This window comes from Rhipicephalus microplus, chromosome 6 (assembly GCF_043290135.1).
Source record: "Rhipicephalus microplus isolate Deutch F79 chromosome 6, USDA_Rmic, whole genome shotgun sequence".
Taxonomy (NCBI): domain Eukaryota; kingdom Metazoa; phylum Arthropoda; class Arachnida; order Ixodida; family Ixodidae; genus Rhipicephalus; species Rhipicephalus microplus.
In genome coordinates, this window is record NC_134705.1 from 61,346,903 (window position 1) to 61,367,183 (window position 20,281).

A 20,281-nucleotide genomic window follows, 5' to 3' on the forward strand; every position below is an offset into this window, starting at 1 on the left:
CATCAAGGGTGCGCCATTCGGACGGATTGCGTTGTATGCGAGGAGCAGAAGGGGGACGAAAAGAAGGCGCAGCAGAGTATACGGCAGGTACAGGATGTAGGCCGACATTCGATAGCTCCTGACGAACGACGGCTTGTATCGAAGAAATCGTGGTCGGGGAAGGCGTAGGCGTCGAGTCGTGGCGTGGCTACCGGTTATGCTGCCTCGACCTCTCGACGAATGATGCGTGTGAGGCTGTCACATGGAGGGGCCTGGTGGAAGGCGTCGTCACACGAAGAGGTGGCCGCTGTGTTCGGAAGGCGCACGATGTTTTGGGCTACACGGCGGGCTTTAGCTTGTTCGAGACGTCGGCATTCTTTAAGGAGGGAGGCTACCATCGGATACCAACTTTTTTGTTTATTGAGATATCTTAATGAAATTTTCAGGATAGACTTATAGCAAAAGCATTAGAAGAACTACAAAATTTCATCAAGTTATGTTCACTGGTTTTCAAGTTACAGCAGAATATCAGGGTAGTGCACATGGTTCTCTTATTCCAGGCCTGGAGAACTTTCAAAAGGTGCTGGAACTGTGAAATTAACTATGATGATTCCCAGATTGATACTCCAGGGGGTAACAGAGCCCTTTTTTTGAATTTCCTTGCTGAAAAGTTTTAGCAGACCATCAAACTTTGTGTTCGTGATTAGGATATTATCAATCAAATTTTGATTAAAGAGTAAATAACACATATATTGAAAAAATGGGCTTGTCACCCCCTCAGAAATTTATTCATGTACATAATAAAAAAAGATTTATGGAAATCCAATGAGTGGTTCCAGAGATATGGCTGGAATAAGCAGCCTCACTAGCCAAAAAAGTCATTTTGAGAAAACGACGTTTGAAAGTTTTGAGCACATAGGCAGTTCTAAAATGAACCTGCAGCGTAACTGGAGCTGTCCTTTGGCACTCTCTTTCTTTGCCGCCTTTCCATCTTCTCTAGGGATCGCTTCTTAGCCTTTTTCAAGCGCAGAGAATCTTTCTCGGCTGCCCGTTGAATGGCCAGGTGGCCAGGTGTTAGCCCCACTGATGAAGCTAGCTCTTGGGTGGCCCTGTAGCAGCCAGCATTGTATCTTAGCACTGCATCATGCAGTGCTGTCTCCACAGCAATCAGTGACGCATGCTGCTCTTTGGGCATGAGGGACCACAGCACAGAGTGAAAGGACTCTGATGCATTCTGCGTCTTTGCTCCCAGGCAGCGTTGCAGAAGAGAAGCCTGTGAGAGCCTCTCATAAATGGGTAGAAGTGCATCTGCAACATAGCGTGGCAGCTTGTACGAATGCTTCGGAGGTGGAACACCGGTAATCTTGCTGGCATTGTGACGACACCAGGAGTCTGCACCCTCTGGGCACAAGTCGTGGTGCGGCTCCTCATCCGTCGACGTCACATGGTGGTACGATGTCATCACTGCCCGCCGCATTGCAGCTACATCATCGGAATTGTTCCGTAGGGCCCAGCCATAATAATCTGTGAACTTGTCGATGAGGGCCTTTGTCAGCCTGCCCTTCCCTCCCAAAGCCTTGTCGCTTTTCTGCACAAGGTTGCGAAGTGCAGTCCCCATCCTCTTCTGAATGTGGTTCAGGCATTCCTCTTTTGAAATGGGGACCAGTCCATAAACATTTTCTTGTACAAGGGCAGAGAAGGTGGCACTATCTCCATCAGACACGAGCGTTGTGTAACGGAGGTTGTGCTTCGACAGTGAGCGTGAAAAGAGGATGATAGCTGCCTCAACCTCCATTCTCCCTGATTTAGAGTCGGTGTTTTTCTGGCACACATGATTCTCTAGCCAGCATGCATAGTCTGCGTCTCCAGGCTTTGGCCCTACTTGGCAACCAAGGCGCTGATTATACAGAACAACGGCGTCCAAGATAAGGCCCGTATGGTATTCGATAATTGCCCCGACTCCAATATGGGATGTGTGCCCACGCTTGTGCCATGTTCCATCATAACAAACTGTTATATCCCTGGTGAAACATTGATCCATTTCTTTGTAAGTGGCTTTTACAGCAGAAGCAGATTCTGCATAGAAATTTTCTATGCATTGTGTCTGCGGTTCCCTGAATTTCTTCAGGTGCTTCTGAAAGGTCTTGTGATGGAGGCCATGATGGGACACGTTCATCGCTGCCCAAAAGTCGTTGAGAGCTGTTTGTCCCTTGCCTATTTGTTTTGCTGCCATAATGGCTCTTACATTCACATCAAAAGCCTTTGTGTCATCCTGACGAGATGAACTCCATGAGCTTGAAACTATTCCACAATGCAAGCATACTAGCTCAAGCTTTGCAGCAAGTCCAAGTTGGGTGCCTCCTCGTACCTTCATCCCAATCGCGGTGCACCGGTGGCACGGGGTTCGAGATAGCAGGTCGTCTAGGGCATCCATTTGCACAAGGAAAAATTTTTCGCCTTCACTTGTAGCGGTGGCAGCTTCATGATCGCGCTCCATTGCCTGAAATTTCCACTCCGTCGCTGGCATAGCGCCAAGTTCTCTTTGCACAGCAGCGCGTTGTTGATCCGCCACCTCTTTCTCCTCGCACGTCAGGAAACTTGTTCGCAAATGCACAGTTGACGACGCCATCGCACTCGAGGCCGATGAAAGAGAAGATGCGGAAGCCACTGTCGATGAGCACGAGACACCAGGCGCACTTGTAACGACAAATTCTTGCACCGGCGGAGCAGGAGCCCCGTTGCTAGGCGCGTCGATGCGACCACTCTCTTGCGTAGATGAAGCAGAAGCTGCCCCACAGGTACCGTCGGCGCGATCACCGTCGGCGCACGTGCGAGCGGAGAGCCTCGCCGCGCGGACAAGCTTCATAGCTCGCTTCCTTGCACCGAACGATTGTAGCGTCTTCTTTTTCGTTGGGCGCATCGTGAGCGAACACAACAACGGTCTCGTATAGACGGTTGAAATCGTCTCGTAAAGACGGTTGAAAATCGTTTCGAAGACAGTTGAAACGTGGAGAGTATGCGAACGGCTGCAACGATACTCGGAAGCGAGCGGAACACAAAGACGCCGGACGGAGGAGCAGCAGACGAGCGGCCGCATCGGCCGCATTATGCGCAAGAGCGCTACGTCATCGCGCGCAGCAGCCAATGGCAGTCGCGGGCTCCCCCGCGTCCTTGGGGAGCGCGCGCTTCGCCCAATCCCAGCTGCGCGCCTCAGCCGCGGGAAACTTGAAAGCTCTCGCGAGCCCTCCAATCATGAGCGGCTTGCTCCTCTCCTGCGCTGCCGCCGGTGACGCAGGTGGCGGGGAAAGAAAGAGCAAGAATTCACAAACAAAACAACACCAAAATGGCGGCGCTCCGTTGAGCGGTCGAGAAACTGCGATCACGCCAAGTTGGGGTATTTTGAGCGCTCGCGCGCCGCTCGAGGGCCGCCGCGGCATGTTCTAAACTTTATTTCAAATGGTTTCGCGACGAATTAGACGTTGATGATGATGATGATGTTTTATGGCGCAAGGGCCGATTCACGGCCAAAGAGCGCCAGTTCATCTTACTAAAAATATGGACAATGATTGTGATAAGTGGCTGTATAAGGGCCATAAAATTCCTCGCAGTAAGGCGGGTAAAAACATACAAATAATAAAATCATGACCATGCCGTGGAAGGTGTGTGGTGTGAACAGATGACAAAAGTTGGTGATAATAAAAGACGATGGTGGATATGTATGGCATTAGCACAAGTGCCTCACTCGTTCAAGCCCTTGCGTCCAAGGGCCGTGAGGCATGTGCTTTCTTGTGTAGCCACCGCAGCAAAAACCTCTCTGGAGAGGTCATGCTACGGTATGCCCGGGTATATGACATGAAAGCTGTGAATTTCTTTTAAAAACGCTAACAATGATTTATGACTAAAAAGTGGTTCCCTACCGACAAACATTGCAGGGTGTGAAGGTATATGTTGTCGGTAGAGTAATGGAAAATGTTGTTTTCTTAGAGTTTCTAAATGTTTACACTGGATTAGTATGTGAAGGACTGTTAATGTTTCACCACATTTGTCGCACAATGGTGGATCGTCACTAGACAAAAGATGTGTGTGTGTTGCGTATGTGTGTCCTATCCTGAGTCTCGTTAGTATTACCTCTGTATAACGCGATTTTGATACTGGCAGCCAATGACCAAGGTGTGGCTTAATAATGTGTAGTTTGTTTTGTGTGTGTGTATCCCACTTGCTCTGCCAGTAGTCCCTGAGGTTTAGTTTGAGAGACGGCTTAAGATCAAGGGCCGGGATTAATATGGGTGTAGTGGCGGTGCCCTCGTGGACGGATGCAGCAAGCTGATCCGCCATCACGTTGCCTTGAATCTCACGATGCCCTGGCACCCAGCACACTACAACATGTTGGTTGTGTGTGTAAAGTGTGCATAAAATAGAGTAAAGTGAGATGAGGACAGGGTTTTTTTGTTTTTTAAGACTGTGCAGAGCCGTTACCACACTAAGGGAGTCTGTATAAATTACTGCTTTTTGTATTTGTAATTGTTTGATGTGTTTAGCTGCCACAAGTATCGCGTAAGCTTCCGCCGTGAAGATACTTGTGTCTGGATGTAGAGGGCCAGCATCCGAAAAGGAAGGGCCAACAGCAGCGTAGGACACAGAGGAGTTAGACTTAGAGGCATCTGTAAAAAACTCAGGACGTGTGTATTTGTGTTGAAGTTCCAAGAAGTATGTTCGAATATGGGCAATAGGCGCATGTTTAGTAACTTCTAAAAAAGACACATCGCAATCTATAGTCTGCCACTGCCACGGTGGCGGGTATGCTACAGGAGCCATTAAATTGTGTTCGAGTGACACTCCAGTGTCCTCAGCTAGACCCTTCAGGCGAACTGAGAAGGGCTGCCTCATTGAAGGCCTGTTTTGAAAAAGAATGGAGCTCGACAAGTCATTAATAGTAGAGTATGAGGGGTGCCTCTTGTCTGCTTTCACCTTAAGGAAATAAACAAAGGACATGTAGGTTCTTTGCAGATGAAGCGACCACTCATTTGACTCAACGTAAAGGCTTTCTACGGGGCTGGTGCGAAAAGCACCCGTAGAAAGGCGGATGCCCAAATGGTGCACGGGGTCCAGCATCTTCAAGGCACTTTGAGTAGCAGAATGATAGACAACGGCCCCATAATCTAAGCGGGTGCGAATGAGGCTTCTATAGAGGTTCATGAGGCATTGCCTATCACTACCCCAAGTAGTACGTGACAACACTTTTAAAACATTCATGGCTTTTAAACATTTTGTTTTTAGATACTTGATGTACGGCACGAAGGTCAACTTGTTGTCCAAGATTAGGCCTAAGAATTTATGCTCGGCTTTGACGGACAGACGTTGCCCGTTCAGTCGAATGTCAGGTTCCGAGTGCATGCCTCTCTTTCGAGAGAACAAAACACACGTGCTTTTTTGTGGGTTAAGTCGAAATCCGTTTTCATCTGCCCATTTGGAGATCTTATTTAAACCCAGCTGAACCTGCCGCTCACACATGGCCAAGTTGCATGACTTGAAGCCAAGCTGAACGTCGTCGACATATGTACAATAGAACATATTGCGGGGAATGGACAAGTGCAAAGAGTTCATTTTGATAATAAAAAGTGTGCAACTAAGCACGCCACCTTGTGGCACGCCTGTTTCCTGGACAAATGTTTGGGAAAGCACACTGCCCAGACGGACACGGAATGTCCGCCTTGACAGGTAACTTTCGATTATATGAAACATTCTTCCTCGCACACCAAGGTGAGACAGGTCTCTTAGAATGCCGAACCGCCATGTTGTATCATACGCCTTTTCGATATCTAGGAACACAGAGAGAAAATATTGTTTATGGACGAAGGCGTCTCTGATCTGTGCCTCGATACGAACAAGGTGGTCTGTGGTGGATCTACCTTCTCGAAACCCGCACTGAAATGGGTCGAGCAAATTATTTGTTTCAAGGAAATGTACAAGTCGGCAGTTTATCATTTTTTCGAAGACTTTGCACAAGCAGCTTGTAAGTGCTATAGGCCTATAACTCGAGGGTAAAGAAGGGTCCTTGCCCTCTTTCAAAATGGGAATAACAATAGCCTCTTTCCAGGAGGTAGGAATAGTGCCAGAAGACCAAATAGCATTGTACAAACAAAGTAAGGTTTTACAGGTTTCGTTTGGTAGGTTTTTTAACATTTCATACATCACACGGTCAGAACCTGGGGCAGAAGTACTGCAGGAGTTTAGAGACATTTGCAGCTCAGCTAGACTGAAAGCTTGGTTATATGCCTCGGATCTAGTGCACTTGTGTTCAAGTTTCTGCTTTTCTATTCTTGTTCTGTATTTTTGGAAAGTGTCAGTATAGTGGTACGAGCTGGATACCTGTTCGAAGTGTGCACCGAGGAAGTTTGCCTGATCTTCCAAGGTATCACCCTGAGTGTTTACGAGTGGAAGTGCGTGTACTTGTTTTCCTGCTATCCTACTGACCATGTTCCATACTTTAGCCTCCTGTGTGTATGAATTAACCCCTGATAAAAACTTCTGCCAGCTTTCTCTTCTGGCCTGCCGACGCGTTCTCCTGCCTTGAGACTTTATTTTCTTGAAGGTTTCAAGATTTTCGGCTGTCGGTGAGTTACGAAGCAGCCTCCAAGCTCTGTTTTGCTGTTTGCGCGCGTTTCGGCATTCATCGTTCCACCATGGCACACATCGTTTTCCAGGGTGTCCATTTGTTTGTGGGATGCATTTTGTTGCAGCATCAATCAAAAACGCTGTGAAGTAGTTCACAGCAACATCAATGTTCAAAGTACAGATGTCATTCCAACCTAGACAAGCGATAGTATAAAACTGTTCCCAGTCGGCTCTGTTTATGAGCCACTTGGGAACGCGTGGTGGACACTCAGTTACTGTCGTTGTGCTCAAAACTACGGGGAAGTGGTCACTTCCGTACAGATTACTGACGATTTTCCACTGTAGTAGAGGCACAAGAGATGGAGATACTATGGTCAGGTCTATAGAGGAGTAGGTGTTATTAGCGAGGTTATAATAGGTTGGTTCTTTTCGATTTAGGAGACACGCGCTCGATGAGATAAGGAACTGTTCGATCAGCCGACCTCGCGCGTCATACCGAGAGTCACCCCATAGCCTGCTATGCGCATTAAAGTCTCCAAGGAGAACATAAGGTTCCGGAAGTTGATCAATTAAAGAGTGTAAATCACGTTTTTGCAGCTGATAGCTAGGAGGAATGTAGATAGTGCAGATTGTGATCAGTTTATCAAAAAGAACCGCTCGAACAGCCACTGCCTCAAGGGATGTTTGTAGTTGTAAGTGTGTGCATGCAGTTCCTTGTTTCACTATGATGGCAACACCTCCGGATGATGTCATGGCATCATCACGGTCCTTTCGAAAAATAACGTGTTTGCGAAGAAAATTTGTGTGTTTTGAATTAAGGTGTGTTTCTTGTACACACAGCACTTTTGGTGTGTGTTCGTGTAAGAGTTCTTGGATGTCGTCAAGGTTTCTGAGAAGGCCCCTGACGTTCCATTGTATAATTTGAGTGTTCATGGTGAATGTAAAATAATGCTGTGTGTACGAAGAGCGAGTGGCTGTTTAGACGGGGAGTTTGAGTTCACTTACCGTATTTACTCGATTCTACCGCGCCCTCGATTGTAACGCGCACCCGATTTCCACCGCGAAAAAAAAAAAAAAACGTAAGACATCAATTGCAACGCGCACCCATTTTTCTCGCCGGCCCGCACGATCACACCACTCGAAAAAACTACTCCTTTCGGGAGCGTATTCTATTTAAATATGAGGTACGGGCGAAGCTTGTGCCCATCTGACGTGTAACAGAGCATTGCCGTCACTGTAGTTTTACCGTGGACCGATGTCAGCACGCGAACTTGCTTCGCGCCCTTCTTCTCGACGGTTGTGGTGCCAGGCATGTCGAAGTAAAGAGGCGTCTGATGGGCATTCCCGATTTGCCCAAGCAGGTAGCCGTTGTTGCGCCGCAAGTTTAGGACGAACCTCTGAAAACTGTGAAGCTTTTCATCGTACTCCTCCGCAAAACTTTTCGCATATGCATGTTCCCCTTCGGAGGGAAAAGCCTTTCCTCTAAATAAAGTTAGTTAGCCAGCACCTGCTCGCTTTAAACTGGCTCTGCATTAGACCTTTTTCCAAGACTAATTGCATAGCCCGCACTTGGAGCAGTTCTGTCGTCACGGGCCGCTGTGCCGCTCGCTGCTCAAGCACATACTTGCCGAGCAGCTCTTTAATTTGCGGAAACCGACCCTGCTGTGGTCCACTGAAGCCTTTGCGTGAAGCTTTGCTGTCGAGAATCTTCTGCTTTTGTTTCCGCCGGTCCCGCACGCACGTTTCGGGAACTCCGAACGACCCCGATGCGGCCCGATTTCCGTCCGTTTCTGCACACGCTATAACTTTTCTTTTAAAAGCGGCATCGTGGTGCTATCGAGTTTTTGGAGTCGGCCCTTCCACGCCGTCGATGCTAATGCACTACTAGATGACGAACTCCTCAGCACACGTACGAAGTGCCGCACATGGGAAACACATAGGCAGAAATGGCCGACGCGCCATGCCGACGCACGTAGGGGGCGGCCATTTTGGATTTGCCGATGGCAATAGATTGACCGTAATTTTTTTGTTTGTACTCGATTCTAACGCGCATGCAATTTATAAACTCGCTTAACCGGAAAAAAGGTGCGCGTCAGATTCGAGTAATTACGGTAACAGGGCCATCACCAGGCCCTGTTATTTGCTTTTTTGTTTTCTTGGCGCGCTCCAAGGAGCCACGCCGCTCTTTCGGCCCCAAGGGTGCCGACGTATCCATTGCCTCCTCGGAGGCACTGGATGCCCGCACGTGCGGGCTATTAGTTCGGATTTTAGGCCTCGCCTGGTGAGGGGAGGCCTTGAGACCCGAAGACTCTGGAGTCTCCGGCCTCTGTTTGGGAGCAGGCGGTGTAGCCTGGGCTACAGCCGCCTTGGGGGCAGGTGCCACAACCGCCGGCTCGGTATGCGCGGGCCGAAGGTGTGGCGAGGGCTGGTGCGGCGGTGCCCCCTGACGCGCCGCATCAGCGTATGTAGGTCCATAGAATGGAGCGACTCTTCGCCGTGCTTCCTTAAACGTAATGTTCTCCTTCACCTTCAATGTAATTATTTCTTTTTCTTTTTTCCAGTAGGTGCAGGAGCGTGAATATGCGGCATGGTTTCCTTCGCAGTTTACACAGTGTGGCGGTTGTTTGCAGTTCTCAGACACGTGGCCTAGGACTCCACATTGTGCACAAGTCTGGCGACCACGACAGGTTTTAGAGCCATGGCCATACCTCTGGCATTGGAAGCAACGACGAGGGTTTGGTATATACGGTCTGATAGATGTCTTTGTGTACCCTGTTTGTATGGAATTTGGTAGTTTACTGGATGCAAACGTGAGTATCAAGTGTTTCGTTGGTATTTCCTTATTATCTCTTCTGATTATAATTCTCTGTACATTATTGACATTTTGGCTCTTCCACCCTTCCAAAAGTTCAGTTTCGGTGAGTTCAAGTAAGTCTGCATCAGATACTACTCCGCGAGTGATGTTCATGGATCTGTGTGGTGTTACGGTGATCGGCACGTCACCAAACGTTGAGAGGCTGTCTAGCTTTACAAATTGTGCTTTGTCCCGAATTTCGAGAAGAAGGTCTCCGCTAGCCATTTTGGTTACTTTGTATCCAGCCCCGAGAGTTTCATTAAGACACCTGGCAACTACGAAAGGAGATACGGTCCTGGCTTGCTTTCCGGTTTTTTCGCAGTGAATGACGTGGAAGTGGGGAAAAGTTTCTACTGGCTGGTTGAAGAAGTTTATGTCGTCGGTGCGTACCCGCTTTAGGCCGGTACGATCAGACAGTTGAGGGAATGCTCCATGCATGCCGGTCTTATTTTTGTTCGGCAGCGTTGGCGGCCACCCACCACGGAGCCCAACGAGGGGACGCTACAAGTTTGCGGATGCTGAAACCTGCAGACGCCAGCCGTACAACGCCACTATAACCCAATGCGCCTAGACCAAGGTAGGCTATTTGCACAGGGTTAACCCTAGCCGCCAGGAAGTTTGGAAGTAAACGGAAGAGAGTAGAAGACAGGACAGATAAACAGTAAGAGATAAAGACGAAGGTGTAGGGAGAGAGAGATAGGAAAAGGCGACTGCCGATTTCCCCTGGGTGGGTCAGCCCAGGGGTGCCGTCTACGTGAAGCCAGGGCCAAAGAGGTGTGTTGCCTCTGCCAGGGGAGGGGGCCTTAAAGGTCCAATCACCCAGGGTCGGCTCAACCCCCAGGATCCCCTTTTCCCCGGACACGGCAAAGCCACGCACAGCTAGGCGTGGGAGGGAGCCGAAACTCCCCCGTTAGCTCGGGTCCGTGGTGTCGCTACACACCAAACGCCTACTTGCGCAGGCGCCCCTGCGGGGGAATTAGACGTTGATATTTACAGAAAAAAAGGTAGTTTATGACACATACTGCCCGAACATGTGGTTTGCCAAAAATCGACTTTTTTGCGATTTTTCGGTTTTCAAAGGCCGCGTCCCCCCTTAAGGGGCGAGGCTACCATCGCATACCAACTTTTTTGTTTATTGAGATATCTTAATGAAATTTTCAGGATAGACTTATAGCAAAAGCATTAGAAGAACTACAAAATTTCATCAAGTTATGTTCACTGGTTTTCAAGTTACAGCAGAATATCAGGGTAGTGCACATGCTTCTCTTATTCCAGGCCTGGAGAACTTTCAAAAGGTGCTGGAACTGTGAAATTAACTATGATGATTCCCAGATTGATACTCCAGGGGGTAACAGAGCCCTTTTTTTGAATTTCCTTGCTGAAAAGTTTTAGCAGACCATCAAACTTTGTGTTCGTGATTAGGATATTATCAATCAAATTTTGATTAAATATAATAAATAACACACACAATATATTGAAAAAATGGGCTTGTCACCCCCTCAGAAATTTATTCATTGGATTGGATTGGATAAACTTTTGTACATAATAAAAAAAGATTTATGGAAATCCAATGAGTGGTTCCAGAGATATGGCTGGAATAAGCAGCCTCACTAGCCAAAAAAGTCATTTTGAGAAAACGACGTTTGAAAGTTTTGAGCACATAGGCAGTTCTAAAATGAACCTGCAGCGTAACTGGAGCTGTCCTTTGGCACTCTCTTTCTTTGCCGCCTTTCCATCTTCTCTAGGGATCGCTTCTTAGCCTTTTTCAAGCGCAGAGAATCTTTCTCGGCTGCCCGTTGAATGGCCAGGTGGCCAGGTGTTAGCCCCACTGATGAAGCTAGCTCTTGGGTGGCCCTGTAGCAGCCAGCATTGTATCTTAGCACTGCATCATGCAGTGCTGTCTCCACAGCAATCAGTGACGCATGCTGCTCTTTGGGCATGAGGGACCACAGCACAGAGTGAAAGGACTCTGATGCATTCTGCGTCTTTGCTCCCAGGCAGCGTTGCAGAAGAGAAGCCTGTGAGAGCCTCTCATAAATGGGTAGAAGTGCATCTGCAACATAGCGTGGCAGCTTGTACGAATGCTTCGGAGGTGGAACACCGGTAATCTTGCTGGCATTGTGACGACACCAGGAGTCTGCACCCTCTGGGCACAAGTCGTGGTGCGGCTCCTCATCCGTCGACGTCACATGGTGGTACGATGTCATCACTGCCCGCCGCATTGCAGCTACATCATCGGAATTGTTCCGTAGGGCCCAGCCATAATAATCTGTGAACTTGTCGATGAGGGCCTTTGTCAGCCTGCCCTTCCCTCCCAAAGCCTTGTCGCTTTTCTGCACAAGGTTGCGAAGTGCAGTCCCCATCCTCTTCTGAATGTGGTTCAGGCATTCCTCTTTTGAAATGGGGACCAGTCCATAAACATTTTCTTGTACAAGGGCAGAGAAGGTGGCACTATCTCCATCAGACACGAGCGTTGTGTAACGGAGGTTGTGCTTCGACAGTGAGCGTGAAAAGAGGATGATAGCTGCCTCAACCTCCATTCTCCCTGATTTAGAGTCGGTGTTTTTCTGGCACACATGATTCTCTAGCCAGCATGCATAGTCTGCGTCTCCAGGCTTTGGTCCTACTTGGCAACCAAGGCGCTGATTATACAGAACAACGGCGTCCAAGATAAGGCCCGTATGGTATTCGATAATTGCCCCGACTCCAATATGGGATGTGTGCCCACGCTTGTGCCATGTTCCATCATAACAAACTGTTATATCCCTGGTGAAACATTGATCCATTTCTTTGTAAGTGGCTTTTACAGCAGAAGCAGATTCTGCATAGAAATTTTCTATGCATTGTGTCTGCGGTTCCCTGAATTTCTTCAGGTGCTTCTGAAAGGTCTTGTGATGGAGGCCATGATGGGACACGTTCATCGCTGCCCAAAAGTCGTTGAGAGCTGTTTGTCCCTTGCCTATTTGTTTTGCTGCCATAATGGCTCTTACATTCACATCAAAAGCCTTTGTGTCATCCTGACGAGATGAACTCCATGAGCTTGAAACTATTCCACAATGCAAGCATACTAGCTCAAGCTTTGCAGCAAGTCCAAGTTGGGTGCCTCCTCGTACCTTCATCCCAATCGCGGTGCACCGGTGGCACGGGGTTCGAGATAGCAGGTCGTCTAGGGCATCCATTTGCACAAGGAAAAATTTTTCGCCTTCACTTGTAGCGGTGGCAGCTTCATGATCGCGCTCCATTGCCTGAAATTTCCACTCCGTCGCTGGCATAGCGCCAAGTTCTCTTTGCACAGCAGCGCGTTGTTGATCCGCCACCTCTTTCTCCTCGCACGTCAGGAAACTTGTTCGCAAATGCACAGTTGACGACGCCATCGCACTCGAGGCCGATGAAAGAGAAGATGCGGAAGCCACTGTCGATGAGCACGAGACACCAGGCGCACTTGTAACGACAAATTCTTGCACCGGCGGAGCAGGAGTCCCGTTGCTAGGCGCTTCGATGCGACCACTCTCTTGCGTAGATGAAGCAGAAGCTGCCCCACAGGTACCGTAGGCGCGATCACCGTCGGCGCACGTGCGAGCGGAGAGCCTCGCCGCGCGGACAAGCTTCATAGCTCGCTTCCTTGCACCGAACGATTGTAGCGTCTTCTTTTTCGTTGGGCGCATCGTGAGCGAACACAACAACGGTCTCGTATAGACGGTTGAAATCGTCTCGTAAAGACGGTTGAAAATCGTTTCGAAGACAGTTGAAACGTGGAGAGTATGCGAACGGCTGCAACGATACACGGAAGCGAGCGGAACACAAAGACGCCGGACGGAGGAGCAGCAGACGAGCGGCCGCATCGGCCGCATTATGCGCAAGAGCGCTACGTCATCGCGCGCAGCAGCCAATGGCAGTCGCGGGCTCCCCCGCGTCCTTGGGGAGCGCGCGCTTCGCCCAATCCCAGCTGCGCGCCTCAGCCGCGGGAAACTTGAAAGCTCTCGCGAGCCCTCCAATCATGAGCGGCTTGCTCCTCTCCTGCGCTGCCGCCGGCGACGCAGGTGGCGGGGAAAGAAAGAGCAAGAATTCACAAACAAAACAACACCAAAATGGCGGCGCTCCGTCGAGCGGTCGAGAAACTGCGATCACGCCAAGTTGGGGTATTTTGAGCGCTCGCGCGCCGCTCGAGGGCCGCCGCGGCATGTTGTAAACTTTATTTCAAATGGTTTCGCGACGAATTAGACGTTGATATTTACAGAAAAGGTAGTTTATGACACATACTGCCCGAATATGTGGTTTGCCAAAAATCGACTTTTTCGCGATTTTTCGGTTTTCAAAGGCCGCGTCCCCCCTTAAGGATGTTGTCGATGCTCGAGATGTTGTTAAAAACCAGCAGGTTGAAAGAATCGTCGGCAATGCCTTTCAAGACGTGGTTAACCTTTTCGTCTTCAGACATGGACTGGTCGGCCTTGGAACAAAGGGCCAAAACGTCAAGAATGTAGGAGACGTACGATTCGGTAGAAGACTGGGCCCGTGTGGCAAGAGTCTTCTTCGCAGCGAGCTGACGACCAGATGAATCGCCAAACAGGTCACGTATCTTTTCTTTGAAGAGATCCCAGCTCGTTATGTCGGCTTCGTGGCTTTCAAACCATGTTCGGGGAGTGCCGTCCAGGTAGAAAAGCACGTTGGCGAGCATGAGCGTGGGATCCCAGCGGTGAGTTGCACTGACGCGCTCGTACCGCTTCAGCCAAGTGTCGAGATCGACCGTACCATCACCGGAGAAAGTGCCGGGATCCCGGAGGTGCGGGAGTGTGACGTAGGTGGTGGCTTGGACTGACGAGGGCGGCGTAGAGGAAGTACCAGCAGTCGAAGCAGTCGAAAGCTCGCCGATGGTGCGACCGCTGCGCGTCTCCATCGAGGTACAGGGGTCGTCCACCTCCACCAATAATGTTACAAGTAACTTGTTTAATGATCTATTTAGAGCGCACAGAACTCGACGAGTAAGATGGCGCCAGACCAGCATCCAACGAAAACTGACTTCGTCCTCCTCTTTCATGCAGCCGTGTTTAGCGGCTGTTTTGTATCAATATTGATTCTCACTCCTTTCTTCACTAGAAATACGTGCTTCACTAATTCACAAACACTGCCTCCAAGATTCCTATAGAAAACATGGTGTTATGACGTAATAGGTTATCAATTAGTGCTCACAAAAGTTGGTTTTCGTCATCTCGCCGGCGTAGACCTATCATCACTAGTTGGTATGGCTCGTGCCGTCCTCAATGATGATTGATTGATTGATTTGTGGGGTTTAACGTCCCAAAACCACCATATGATTATGAGAGACGCCGTAGTGGAGGGCTCCGGAAATTTTTGACCACCTGGGGTTCTTTAACGTGCACCCAAATCTGAGTACACGGGCCTACAACACGTCCTCAATGGGGCTAGTCGCATCGTTCGTGTTGTGTGCTTTATTTCGTCTTTTAAACAGTTAGTGCCAAACGAATTAAATATAACTTGATTACTTTTTTGTACTACTCGAGTAAAAGTAAATGCACCACATAATGTGATACGAATTTTTCAGGTTTAAGCATCGAAATGAAATTCTGTACCACTAAATAGTTTATCTTTTTCCTCCATCTTCCGGATTTGGTGTTTACTGGTCGGCTGTCACTTCTTTATTAAGGTCCTTTCAAAATTATATCAGCGAGTTTCTACTGCACTAGCACGCATATCTGACATTTATTAACCACAAGTACTTTTGAAATAACAGCAATATTAAATTCGAGTCAAAGAATTTGAATAAACTACTATTTGACTATTTGCACAAGCCTAGTTTTGTATTCAAAGAATAAATCAGTGGTTATGTATTGGCTGCTGAGTTTTCGCTCCACCTTTTCGTGCCAAAGCCAAGGCAGGTGAGACTAACAGGGAAAGCTAGCCGAAATGCAAGGAATGAAAATGCACAGGATGTAGCAAAATGCAGCTTCTGAGCGAGAAAAACAAGTGAGCAATAGCCAGGCAGCTTGATATTGCTGGCTGTATTGGAAGAAATGAAAGCCGAGAATTGGAACTTCGCAGTTGACGTATTACATTGCCTCGAATGCAGCAGGAAAATATTCGCAGAAGTTTCCAATCTGCCAAATAAAGCTAGAAGAAGGGAGTGCACTGCAATCAAGAGTGGACCCTCAAATGTTTACTTATGAAACTAAAGGCCTCCTAGGTTTATCAGCATATCGAAAAAACAATATCCTCCTAATGCCTCGCTAGACTACTCTATACTATGACCATGACTATATACTATGACCACGAAAGACTTCAAAGATACGGCAGATACACAGTCAGAGTACTTCAGTAAGATGGCAGAAGCAGCCATGTGAACAAGAAATGCAAGCTCCTGCCAATGCCTGACATCCTTGAGCCTATGGCTCTCAATGATTGGCACTGATCCACGCACAATCCGACATTACGCCTACTCCAGTTGTCTTCCGTGTGTCGATGAAACACAGTCATAACACGCCATATATCCTTCAAACTCGCAGTCAAAGGTCAAGCGAAGCATCCACAACTCTACAACATTCATTTCGGAATGCTTTTCATGACCAGTGGAGGCCGAGTAATGTGTGCCCATGGATTTTTGTTTCTTATTTTCTGTGGACTGTGACACATGCAGCGACACACGTGTAAGAAGCAAGAGAAACCTGCTACAGTGAGTACAGTACTCCGCAAGCATTTCACAACATGTCGACATAGCATTCAGAAAATCTTCACCTGTATTGATCACGTTAACGTCGAGGACCAAGTTATTCTTCCTAAGGACGACTGTGTACAGCACTTGGAACCTGCAACGAACAGTGGACGAGTGAGATGACAAGACGGGCTGTTTCTTCACCTATTTGAAGCATCTAAATACAGTCGAGCCCACATATAACGGCCCCACTTAAAACAAAGCTTCGCTTAAAGTGAACAATATTCGCGTGACCATGAAAATATACATTGGTTCAATGGCACAAAATCGCACTTACAACGAACGTCTCCTACCGCCGCTGATCGGATACAGCGAACGGAGTCAGCGGTCTGTCGACTTCCCGGGAAACCAATTTTGACCACTGATCAGGCATCGGCGAGGTGCCCATACTTTCTTATTGTTAAACGCCGACCCTGCCTCCGCGCCCCTCTAGTTGCCGCTCTCCCCGACCGCTTTTTGTTACGCACCCCTTTGTCCCCCTGCTACTCTGAGCACCCCGCATCGCCAGACGAGGCGCGTGTTTTCACACTGCCACCGATCTTTCGAAGACCAGTCGGCCATCTACCCTGTTTTGGCCACCTGGCAGCTAACTTGCCGCTTCGGGCGTCCCTGTATTCAGCTGTGGAGATGGTGAATATTCTGTTGGCGGCAGTGACGGCTACATGCGCGCAAAACTGTTTTCGCGAGGCCGACTTCGTTGACGTCGGGCCCGATGCCGAGCCTGAAGCTTCCGAACTGTGGCAGCAATTTGTGGCAGCGCGTCATCGACTCCGACCTGGGAGAGCGGGTGGGACATCTGTTGCGATGGTTTGATTACGGCAGATGATGATGCCGACACTGCAAAACCATGCACGGATTGAGGCATTGTGAATGAAGTACGTGGCGAGAACGATTTGGAGGAATCAGATAGCGAGAACGACGAAACTTTGGAGCCAGTGCCTCATGCAGCTTATGCCACGGGCCTCAGCGAACGAGCACCCTGCCCTTTTAAATGTACTCTAGACCGCCCTTATCGCTTCTGTCCTTCGAAACACATGCATCACGGACTTTTTGGGGCAAAAAAAGTTTGTGTTTTCACTCGCAACTTTTCTAAAAGCTGTGTTTCAGTTACTACGAACTTCCGGATACAGCGAACGGATGCCACGTCACGCTCAGGTTCGTTATAAGCGGGCTCGACTGTAGTCTTAGTTTGAAATTGTCCATTTTTATGCAAGAACTGTGAGAAAAATTTACAAAAAACTAGGCATGAAAAGAATTGCTGCTTATAATAAAGTTTCCAGGAGCTGGCACACATTTTACATGGGGTTCCTTTCTACGTAATGGCGCACTTCGTGTTTCCTTTTTCAAAATCACATGGTTTGATTAAAATGTTTTTTTCTTCTCTAAAGGAACAGTGGCACATTGAAGGTTTGTCACGTACAAACTGTTCTTGATGGCTGTGCCTTTGGCATTGCATTCCCCGCACCTTTGCTATGAGCACCTCGTTGGCTGGTGGAACATAGCTTGCTTGTTTTCTTTCTGCACCCTAAGACCATTTTACACACACTCTCCTGAATCCTAACAATGCTAACAATGCTGGCATCCGAACAATGCTAAAAAATGCGAAATGAGGTAATGCTGATAATTTCAAGAATGTGAAGTGGCAGTCCACAGTTGGATCAAATTCGGCAGATCCCACGTACCTTAGGAATCAACATTATACGAATCATGCAGAGGTTAGGTGATTGTGCTGTAATTAGCAATACATTATGCAATGACGCTAAAGGTATGTACAAATGTGGCATACACAACCCATATGCTCAACGGTCGCATATGTTTTATATAACCAGTTGTTTAGAGTTGTTTAATGATGCTAACAGCAACACTGATACCTAGCGCCTGTGCTCGCAAGCAGGCTTGCTGTTCAGTGGAATTGTAAAGGCACCAGAACTCTAACTGAATGTAGCTAAAGAAGCCATGTTATTTATTATTATTGCCAAAATTTGTAGCCAAATAGAACAGATGCTGTATTATGCACTGAGTCTTTACCATTCATGAATAAGTAGAACCGTTTTGAATAAGTAAGACGGCCAATTTAACAGTGGTCTATAAATAGCCATGGCCTCAATAGTAAATTTTTGTCAAAAACAGGTCCAAAAGTAGCGAGTTCACCGCAATGTACTACCAATGACCACCACGCTCACGACGATGGTAGCCCTCAACACTGCTATGTCAGTCAACTTCAGTGGAGGGCACTTGATTACACTTGACGTCGACCCAATGAGATGGCTGTATTATAGGAGTACATATATCTTATTTATAACATTGAATAACCAGCACTGCAAGCACAACTGATGTTTCAGGAACACTAGGGTTTATTAAAAAGGCAGTGCAAAGATTTAGTGTGGCTCTGTGGTACATTGCTTGATTGCCACACGGAATTTCATTTGTGCTGGAAGCCTGACATATAGTGTAGCGGCCGGAAATGTCGGCTGCCGGAGGCAGCGAGAAAGGAGACGTGAAGCAGGTTTGGAGTTGCAGGGCAAGACTGTTTATTTCCACTCCGTGCGAGTGACGAGAGCTCCCCTCGACGAGGGAGAGAATGAGGCACCCCCGCGTTCTTCTACAAGAAAGAGGAAAAGGGGGCCACCGAGCGAGCAAGCGTAGCATGCCGCCGGTCTAATCCCCGGAGCCGGCCCCGACAACACGTTGTTCCCCGAACACGGAGGAGGAGGAGCTGGCGCCGCGAGTAGGCGCGCTGTCGACGGCCGGCTGCAGACGGGATAGAAAAGAATGCGGTGGTGCTTAGCAGCTTCCGCTACAAAGGCTCCCCCCCTAGATTGCGGAGCTTTTAAAGAAGGACAGCAGTTACGGGCTGAATAGTGAAAGGTCACAGTCCAATGGTTAGCACTGAAATCGTACGTGAGAGGCTGCTTGAATGGAAACTTCAATATGAGCAGGCTTGGCGCGGTCAACGGCGACGACTTCTCGTTTCCCCCGCACGTCGATTGCGATGGTTTTGTTAGTACGTCCCAAAACTTTGAATGGGCCATCGTACGGCGGAGTAAGGGGCGGCTTCGTTGCGTCGTGTCGCACGAACACATGGGTAGCAGAGTCCATGTCAGGAAAAGTGAAAACTTTCCTGTTGCGGGCGATGCGAGGTGCTGTTGGCCTGAGTTGCGCGAGCCATGCGCGCAGCTTCTCGATGTGATCGGAGGCTGTTGGGGCGGAAGGTGTCTGGTCGGAGAAGAATTCTCCCGGGAGGCGCACTGTTGAGCCGTAGACCATTTCCGCTGCGCTGAAGCCGAGGTCTTCCTTCACCGTTGAGCGTAGGCCAAGAAGAACGAGCGGGAGCTTCTGCACCCAGTGCTGGCGGTCGAGTTTCGCTGCCAGTGCGGCTTTGAGTTGCCGGTGGAAGCGCTCAACCATTCCGTTGCTGGCGGGGTGGTAGGCAGTTGTATGCTGCAGCTTCGTGCCGAGGAGCGTTGAGAGTGCGGAAAAGAGGTTGCTCTGGAATTGCCGTCCCCGGTCAGTTGTTATGCGGGCGGGGCAGCCAAAGCGGGACACCCATGTTTGAATGAAGGCCTGCGCGACGGTCTCAGCTGATATGTCCGCAATTGGTATAGCTTCGGGCCACCGGCTGTACCTGTCGATGCATGTGAGCAGGTACCTAAATCCTTGGCAGGGCGGTAGTGGTCCCACGAGGTCAAGGTGAACGTGGTCAAACCGCGACTCAGGAGTCCGAAATTCCTGTAGTGCAGCCCGATTGTGGCGAGTCACTTTCACTTGCTGACACGTTTCACATGTCCGAGCCCATCGTCGCACGTCCGCGTTGACTCCGGGCCAAACAAAGCGTTGCGTTATCAGCCGCTGGGTGGCACGGACACCTGGGTGGCTGATGGAGTGGAAAGTGTTGAATACCACTCGGCGAAAGTTCAGTGGGACAAAAGGTCGTGGTGCTGCCTGGGAGGTATCGCAGGTTATCGTGCTCTGGACGTAGGGAAGTGCAACCTCCGAGAGCACGAGTGAAGATCCCCCTCCCTTCAGTCTTGTCAACTCGGGGTCGTCCCGCTGAGCTGCGGCCATAGCTTCGAAGTCCAGGACTTCTGTGCTGGAAGCATTGACGCGAG

At 48.9% G+C, this 20,281-nt stretch overlaps 3 protein-coding genes across 5 annotated transcripts in view; all 3 read right to left on the bottom strand.

The window, feature by feature from the left end:
* LOC142765277 (uncharacterized) overlaps window positions 1-20,281 on the bottom strand; it is a 96,203-nt gene that overhangs the window by 29,867 nt on the left and 46,055 nt on the right. For all 3 annotated transcript variants that reach the window (XR_012884133.1, XM_075866012.1, XM_075866011.1), the window contains one exon: window positions 16,196-16,266. Coding sequence is in view for 2 of the 3 variants with exons in the window: in XM_075866012.1 (XP_075722127.1) it covers window positions 16,196-16,266 (71 nt within the window). In the remaining variant the exon portion in view is untranslated. The remainder of the gene's footprint in view (window positions 1-16,195; window positions 16,267-20,281) is intronic.
* On the bottom strand, window positions 780-2,933 carry LOC142765274 (uncharacterized). The gene has a single exon (XM_075866009.1). The coding sequence runs from the start codon at window positions 2,897-2,899 to the stop codon at window positions 905-907; it is 1,995 nt and encodes a 664-aa protein (XP_075722124.1). The 5' UTR covers window positions 2,900-2,933; the 3' UTR covers window positions 780-904.
* LOC142765276 (uncharacterized) lies at window positions 11,019-13,147 on the bottom strand. The gene has a single exon (XM_075866010.1). It carries the CDS (start codon window positions 13,111-13,113, stop codon window positions 11,119-11,121), a length of 1,995 nt encoding a protein of 664 aa, XP_075722125.1. The 5' UTR covers window positions 13,114-13,147; the 3' UTR covers window positions 11,019-11,118.

Excerpts from the sequence above, each read along its gene's own strand:
- LOC142765276 (XM_075866010.1), bottom strand. The coding sequence starts at position 13,113 with ATGCGCCCAACGAAAAAGAAGACGCTACAATCGTTCGGTGCAAGGAAG.
- LOC142765274 (XM_075866009.1), bottom strand. The coding sequence starts at position 2,899 with ATGCGCCCAACGAAAAAGAAGACGCTACAATCGTTCGGTGCAAGGAAG.